Raw genomic sequence first — 8839 nt, 5'->3', positions numbered from 1 at the left:
AGTTGTAAACAAGGGTAATCTTAGGCTAGGTTCCGACGAGACTGGAGGAAGAAAGACTTTCTACAGGTCTATCGCCGCCTCGTCTAAATGGTGTTGAAGAAAGAAGAGCGAAAAATAGAGAGAAGTAGAGAGAGGCCAGCAACTCTTCCGGGGGGGAGGGGGGTGCCGGAAGAAAAATGGCGGGCCCGGAGGAAGGTGATATCTACTGCAGTAAATAGGCTTTTGCCACGCAACTTAAACGCCCCTGTGGAAAGCATTTCCACCGTAGCGTCTGGACCGGGCCTCTTATCCCCCGCCTCCTTCTCCCCCCTCTTTCTCTTTCTCTCTCTCTCTCTCTCTCTCTCTCTCTCTCTCTCTTTCTTTCTCTTCATTTTTATAATTGAAAATTACATACAAAACTCTTTAATTTTTATTGAGAGGAGGGAACACCAAAATTTGAAAGGGGGGGGGGGGAAGGGGCAGTTAATCCAGAATTTGAAAGTTTAGGCACTAAATTTGGGCAGCATATATAACGACGGTGATGGACGCGGTAATAATAGCGATAATAACAGCGGATACAGTCGTGGTAATACTTTAAACACAAAAAAAACCCCTTGCCCTCCTCTCTCTTGTTTCTCTCATTGAATTTATACCTTCTCTCTACAAAACGCGATAAAACAGTGTGGTAAACACTTGGAGATTTTCATAGTGTCTCTCCCCCTTCCCTATGAATGTTGCTTCAATATGGAATGGTGATCCAAGTTTCTCAAACACCTCATCGTTTACGTGTTGATGTGCAACCTTTACATGTGATGGCTTTGGAAGCAATGATCCTCTCTGTAATTTATTTTGAGACTTTTTTGCTAATGCTTTAAAGAGAGCCCTGTATCCCATTTGCGAGATGCCACTCTCATCAAGTATTGCTTGCACTTCCATTGGCTCCAACTGATTCTCCTTCATGAAGGAGGTAAGGAGCCTCCCTTTCAATTATCAAATATCTTCTGAGTTATATCTCTTCAATTACATGTTTTGGAACTAAACGCCTGTGATGCACGTACACCGACATTGCAACCTACTCCAACATTGGAACCTACTCTGTTCGAGTTTGGATGTAGCAAAGTCCTGCAAAGAAAGCACCGTGCATCATGATTAGTAATAAGAAAGTATAAAGTATATATATGATACAAAAGCAAAACTAAACTTTGAGTTACGTTAAAGCTCATATTCGTTTTTTTAGGCTACCACTTTCAATCTTCATATTCTCTATGTTACATAGATCTCGTTTTTTTTCGACTCCCAAGCACGGTGTCTTTCACACGCAAACTTGTGATCTTCTTCTCAAGGCTTTGGATTGTCACTCTGTTTGATGAAATCTTTTGAGCGCATGCTTCTTTAAGTTTCTTCACGTCCATGTTCTCCATCGCTATGAGGTTTATTTGCGTTTCCGCATTCAATCCTCGCATTTCCAAATGTTCAGTGTATCCAAGTAGCCCATCCTTGCCATCGCCTGTGAAATGTAAAAGGTTAGTGATATTAGCAAAGGGAGGTGGCACATTTGTTGTAGGATCCTTCGGGTAAATAGACCCATCAGTCCACAAATCCAAATGATGTTCCTTGTTTGTCCTTCTAAGTTCTTTCTACCGTTGGGATAAGAAAGACTCCTTCCTATGTTTGTGCAATGGTGTGTACTCTTGCAATACATCAATGTGAAGATGATGTGTGTTCTTTCTTCGGGTAAGCGCTGAAGATGAAGGGGCTGGGGATTGTAAGTTCAAATTGATGTTTTCATCAAGAAAAGAAGTGTTGTCCATTCCTATGACTAACAAAATATCTCACGTTTTGGCAGCGAAGGCATGGAAGCTTGCGTTTGAAATCACTGTAGTCCCATGTTTAGAGTTGATAGAGTTCCTGAAGCTTATGTTTTTGGAGGAAACGCTTGTAAATTGGTGTTTCAAATCATTAGTCATACAGTTATTTAGATTCATGATAAGAGAAAGAGGGACAAAAAGAAGAAGGCAGCTACCAAACAATGAATGCCATTTTGGTTGTTTGTTGGTGCAAAAAATCGTCACCTAAAATATATTATCTTACATTTTCATTTCCTCTCTCTAAGATGACGTGGAACTTCTTACAGGGCCCATTCTAATGGAAAAATTAAATCTCTTGTAAGTAAAAAGAATGCTATCAGATGGCATTGCATCCACTTTTCAGCATATGCCAATAACTTGGAGGATAGTAATCACCAAATCTCCTACTTTGAGACTTTAATGATGATGCGTGCATGTGATGGCTGGGCCCTGTGTATTGTGAGCTAGGTGTATGCAAGATGCCCAAAATAGGAGGATTTTATGGGTTGAATTTCTCAAAATATTTGATTTAGAGAAGAGAAACCAACTAGGGGAGATGGAAAATAAAATGACTTATAACACATTCCTTCTAGTGTATCATAGCTATGCGGGTCATAAAAATAACCCTTAGGTCCATAACATTTCTTTCCTCTTTAGTAGCAAGTGCTTTGGTTGTACATTTTAATATCCCATTTGTAACTTCAAAGGGAAATAATTGCAAGAGGATGGTTATGGTTTGTTAACCTTGCATTGCAAGCAACACAAGGCACGACACTACCTAGGATATATTTGGGTGTGCCAAATTTTCCCACCACCCTCGAATGTCATGATATCCTTGCTTCTTTCTTCCAACTCTTCAAATCTTATTGGTGGAACAAAATACTTTAAGTTCTTACCTCATCGCTTAAACATAAATTCTCGAACATTCAATAGCAAAAGAGTTGGCATCACAGCGTTATAACATCTTAGTAAAGTACAAAGATTGTCACTTTTAACACAAACCCATTCTAGCCTTCATGTGCCTTGCCCCAAGAGGAAACCATTGCCCACTATGTCGAATCCTCCTGCATGTTTATCTTCTTGTTTGCATGGACAAGCTATAGCTACTCGATGCAATATTTTCAATTTTCTTAGTGACATATATCTGGACACAAGGTTTCATTTCTCTTTTTTAACCGCTTCAACGTGAGGAGGGGATGGTTGAGGAAAAGGATGAGAGGCATACTTTGTTGACATGCCTATGGGAATATCCTCCTCTTCTTATTGGAAATCTTTGAGCCCCCCCTCAAGGGCCCCCTCGTGAGAACCCATTCCAACACAATAAACACATCGGCCCGCAACGGCTACAATTAACGGTCATCATCAACTCGGGTCATGTCTAAAGCGCTGCTTGTGTTCGTCCTCATTGTTCTCAAGAAATCTTCTAACATCAGCGCCAAGACCTAGAAGCACCTTCTGTTGTTGCCACGATGCCTGCTCCCGCATCAGAGCTTCGCCAGCAGCTTGCGTGCAGTCCACTCTCGCTGGCACCCTCTCATACAGCAGGTGCAACTCCTCCTCCAAATTGTTAAAATGCATTCAAGGGTGTGAATGTCTGTGTTTCTTTACCTGCGTGCATGCTTTCTGTCTGTCATATCGATCATTTCTGCATTCGTCTCCGGCAAGACTTTGTTTGACGTTTAGGTTTTTTGATCCTGGAATGATTACAGAAATCTCACCTTCTTGCAAGCAGCTAGCATTAGACCAAGAACTAGAGAGTGCATCCAAGAGGAATTACAACCGATCAGCTACTGCAGGGCGAGGAAGGCGAAAAGTGCTTGCAGATCTCGCTGGTAACGACTCTCCTATTGTTGGCCTGGTTCCGGGTTTGCTCAACTTTGTAGGCCGGACTCCAGCTTCTTGCGAGCTCGACAAATCCGCCTTGGGAACTCAGAACTACGCAAGCAAGCCCTTAATCCCACCCACAGATCAAACCTCGATCAACACTCCAATGGGGGAGAGTTTGCTCAGATCTCAGGTGAAGCTCCTCCTCCAAAAGGTGGACTCGGATGCCCCCACCATCCATAAGCCCGCCCCTTCTATGCGCCCGCTTTGCCATCTCCAGACCTTCACGGACTCCCCCGCTCTCAAACTTGTCGCTCCTACTCCCATTAACACTCCCTGCGGCTATATCTGTCCTTGTGCCCAAGCGTCAACAACAGGTAGCACGTCGGACCTGGTTGTTTCGAAACCTCCTGATGCTATTGTTCATGGAAGCCATGATCAGAAGTTTCTTGTTCAAACTAATTACCTTCAACAAGTAGATCAAGGGCGAGCGGATGTGCAGAACTTGCCGGAATCCGGAATCAAGCTACTTGTGGATATACGCATATCTCCAGAGGCCGAAGCCGAAGCACCTTCTTCTGAACGTCTCCCTTATCATTCGAAGGCATCTGAAAGTGGTCAAATAACCATAACAGAGTCTGTTTTATCAGGAAGCGATCATCACATTATGCAAGTAACCCCGCTGATCTCAGAGGTGAGAGGATCTGTCCTTTATCCACGCTAAATTTGTCTGTCTGTTTTAGTAGCTGCGTACGGTAGTAATCTTATATGCGTATACGTCTGCGTCCGAGTGCGCTTGGAAAGTAAAGTTCAGCTGCGTGCAAGATTGTGTTCAGGGTCATCTTGTCGAAGTTTGATAACAATGAATAATTATGGCATTGTACAGGCATATGATGTCGAAGCTGACGTTCTGGCTCTTGGGAAGAAGACGTCACGAACTTTGCAGTTCGACTCACCAGACAAAGTCTTGGGCACAGATCAGATGGGTGCAGCTGTGACCTTATCGGAAACGAAAGAGGGTTTATGCAGCTCTGTGAGAGAACTTGAAGAGGATGAAGCATCGGTTTGGTCAGTTCTTGTGAATGTTGGTTCGCCTGAGCAAGTTGATGCTGAGCTGATCTATGACGAGGACTCAGCGGATTCAAGAAATCTGCAGCTCAACCAGAAAACCCCGGGTTGGAAATGTAGAAAGGGAACTCCTTTTCCGAAAGGCACTTTCACAGGGGACGATGATCTAGCTGAAGATGATGAAAGTTTTAGTACAGAGGATGAAGCTGAGTGGAAGCACTCTGAAGAGGAAGAAGTGATCTGTAGCAAGGGCCTGCCTCGAGGTGAAGGTAAGCACATCAGATTCTCCTACGACAATGATGATGAGATGGCATGTCACTATTAATGACTGCGAGAGCTGGGATGGAAATCCAACTTCTGACCAGGACTACTACATCTTGCATCAATCAAGGAAAGTGTTGATGTTAGAACAGAGAATCGACCCGATCTCAAACTTTGTATTAGTGTGACCATCTTGTGCGCAATTTGGCGACCTGAAATAATCTAGCCCCGCTCTCTCTGGCTATCACTTTATAGCTCCAAATACAGGACGCGCTGATAATAATGAAGGCTGGTTGTGTCTGTCTGTGTGTGAGCTTTCCTAAATTCCTATGGGAGGTGATCATCACCTAGCATTAACTTGCCTCTTTAATTGATGCGTATTTTTTTTTCTGCCCAGCTACATTTCAATTAGTGAGACCAAAGTTTTAACACCCCTTATCACTAATTGAAAGAAGGAGAAAACTGCATACCGCGTCGATCCGCTGACATCTCATAAACGTGATCGCCGTGCTGAAGCTTCACATCTCTCTCTCTCTCTCTCTCTCATTGGCTTCATTGGCTACATCTGCTTGATGAGGTCCCTGCTCCGATCGACGCATTATTAGCAATAATAATCTATTCCAGCGAAACTGCAGATGGTTTCCCTTTTTGCCAATGAAAAATGGGAGGCAATTTTAAAATAAATTCTGAATTTTTTGAAACTCGTTGTTTTTTGATTGGCCGATGAAGTTAGTGGTGCATAACGTGAGTGAAAATGAGATCCTGAAGATATGCATCAAAAGATGCACCCAACCATTTATTGAAGATATGAGCTATCGATCCTCGACAAAATCTCATGCAATTTTGGCAAGGTAGTCAGGACTCAAGGTATCAAATGAGGAGCTATCAGGTGCACCAGGAGTGGTAGGTTGTCAGCTAGCGAGGAGGTGGAGAAAGGTGAGGTTGATGATGATAAGGCGACAACGTTGGCCTCGTCGCAATGCAACGCATAGACAGGTACCGAGTAGTGAAGGAGGATCATGAAGGTTGTGGATCGGTGATGATGTGAAGCTAGTGGGGTGATAATTGTAGTAGGGCAGGAATAGAAGCGCACAAAATTGGTAGTTCTCTTAAGGGTAGAGAGAGCCATTGAATAGATGCATGAGGGGGCGAGAGCATCATCGAAACTGTGGGGCACAAGTAAGTGGAATATGGGCCGCAATCCAAGGTGAGGTTGAGCAAAGGATGGTTCCTGATCTAGCCCTAATGGTTGTCAAAAAGGGGAGAAATGGTGTGATTCAAAGCAATGTTTACTTCCCGCAACACAAATTTCGAATCAATTAACATTTTCATGTAGCACTACAAAGAGTGATTTAACCTAAAAATAAAAGAGCAGGTTGTGATGTAGAGTACTTGAACATGTTGTGTTTAGTGTGAAGAGCAGTCTGCACGAGTTGTACTCCTTCTATTTGAATGTGTTGCAGCTACTCCCGCAACACATTCAGGTTCTTTGATACATGTAGGAAGACGACGTACAACAATATCAAGTAGATGGCCACTACCAAAACCTGCACATCCAAGTCATCATGCCATAAACTGCTCACGCCCGCCCGTATGTGTGTGTGTGTGTGTGTGTGTGTGGACAATGACAGCCCTCTTTGCCTTCCCTCCACTCCTATTTGCGCCATGCCTTGCAGCTCTCGTAAGGTAAGGAGGGAGCACGGGAGTGGAAAGCACTGGGCAATGGCATGGCGACAAAGCAGGAGGACGAGCGCATCGCAATGGACACAGCCTATTAATGGCATTGTGAGGGACAGCGACAAAACAAGAGCCACAAGAGCATCAGGAGGTCCAGACGATGATCGAAGCAGATAAAGAAATCTCTCTCTCTCTCTCTCTCTCTCTCTCTCCACGTGCCAGTGTGCCATTTTTCACCTGCAAGACAAGACATGGCAGCATCTCTTAAGATACCACTCAATGTGCCGACTAAATTAAAAGTGGCCGTATTGAGGTATTGAGTCCCTTATTGTAAAGCCTGAAATCTTTTTGGTAGAGAACTGCAATCTTCTACATGCCAATCATGGGCATGTTGTTGTACGACACAACTCAATTGTAGCCGTTGCTAACCTATGTGTGGTAAGTGGCCATGTCGGCCTTGAAGGCTAGGTGTAGCCCTTCGTACTGCACCCACTCAAAAGGTAGCCCTCCATCTAGAGCTTCCTTCTTTGGTGTTGCCACTCCTTCCAGCCATGTGTGCACCTTTCTTTCACAAGAAGTCCCTTCCTACTGATTGACATGCGTCCATGTTAAGCACCAATCTTTGGCTCTCATTCCCCAACCAATTTATCCATACCTTGGTGAACCCAATTCTGCTTGAACCATGGAGAGAGAGAGAGAGAGAGAGAGAGAGAGAGAGAGAGAGAGTCTCCAAGCATTTGCAAGAGAGGGATAGCGAGTGTGCATCAACTGCACACACAAGCAGGTGAATGGAATCACACAATTGCAAGTTGAGGGTCTTGGGACTAGAGCGACACATGGGGGATGTCATCGGATGTAGCACCAAAAAAATCAAGGAGTAGCACTGGAATTGTGCATGGGGGGCTTAGGGACATTAATCATGGGCATGCATATGGGCAATTACAAACTCTTTATCGGACACATTACATAAGCAAGTTAGTGCGCGCTGGAAGAGGGTAGCTTGGGATGTACTACCACTTCGGACTCAAATCCGAGAGAGAGAGAGAGAGAGAGAGAGAGAGAGAGAGAGAGAGAGAGAGAGAGAGAGAACGCTTTTAGGAATAAAAAATAATAAGTGCAAGTTACACGAGCAAGTGCTCACCCAAAAGATTTAGGTGTGTGTGTGTGTGTGTGTGTGTGTGTGTGTGTGTGTGATGCCAAAGGTGGTTGAGGAAGGAACGCAATGAAACTGAGTTGAGCGAGTGCCAATAGAAGATCAAAATTATCTATTATCCTTATCTTGAGGTCTTCAAGGTGACTTCTTAGCATCTTCTTCCTCACCGTCAAATGGGTCATGTAGGAACATGATGGTCCTGAGGGAGGGCAAGGCAGAAATGGGTTGGTGGTGTAAGCATGAATCAATAATAATGGCTCACAAATCATGCCTCTCTAGGCCATGCTTGTCACTTCCATCATAAGCATACCCACCTTCCCAACAATGCTATCAGAGCCCCCTCCCAGCTCGTTTCTATGTGGCACCTCAAGAGTTTTCTTGCCTGTAAGATTCCCCATCAAGCCCCTCGTGACCTCCCCCTTTCTCCCATGCTTTCCAAGTGCCAACCTCTAACGGATTGCCATGGCCCCTTCTTGCTCTTCTTCTCCATTGCCAAGTCACCTTCTTTACCACCTTTCTTCTCCCAGTCTGACTCGGCATGCCTTCCTACTTCTTTGGCATGTGAATATCTCAATTTTAATAATATGGTCATTGTTGCTGCATGTCTTTATAATGTTGTTTCATCCTTTTTTTGTAAAAGATATTCTCAAGGGCAGGCCTTGTTATTTTATCACTTGTTTAGCTGATTAAAATAGAAAAAATTGAGTTGATTTTTTTATTTTTGATCGGTTGAAATAGGATAGTGGGCACTCATTTTAAATGAAGAGTGTGTAACTCTAATGATGGATGTGTCTTGAGTTTTGAAATATTAAGCATTTTGGGTTGCCTCTAATAAAAAATACGTGGGTCTAATTTTGAGTTTTTATATAATTATTGGTTAAAGGTCACGTCCATCATTAACCAAGATACGGTGATCTTGTTGAATTGCATGTCGGTACATTATTTTCAATATTGTGTGATCTTAAGAATGATGGATTGAGAGTGGAGAATGATGTTTGTCTGCGGTAAAGTGAGGGCAACGCAACCGAGG

The 8839-nt window shown here is 43.7% G+C and overlaps 1 protein-coding gene across 1 annotated transcript; it reads left to right on the top strand.

Annotated features, from left to right (window-relative positions):
* The first annotated feature begins 3173 nt into the window (after nt 1-3173).
* Nucleotides 3174-5279, top strand: LOC147425056 (uncharacterized). Its single transcript, XM_086500694.1, has 3 exons — nt 3174-3371; nt 3536-4344; nt 4537-5279. Exons 1-3 carry the CDS (start codon nt 3296-3298, stop codon nt 5041-5043), a joined length of 1392 nt encoding a protein of 463 aa, XP_086356820.1. The 5' UTR covers nt 3174-3295; the 3' UTR covers nt 5044-5279.
* Nucleotides 5280-8839: the final 3560 nt, after the last annotated feature.

This window comes from Adiantum capillus-veneris, chromosome 25, assembly GCF_014529385.1.
Source record: "Adiantum capillus-veneris isolate H3 chromosome 25, ASM1452938v2, whole genome shotgun sequence".
NCBI lineage: Eukaryota > Viridiplantae > Streptophyta > Polypodiopsida > Polypodiales > Pteridaceae > Adiantum > Adiantum capillus-veneris.
This window is presented reverse-complemented; position numbering and strand designations above follow the sequence as displayed.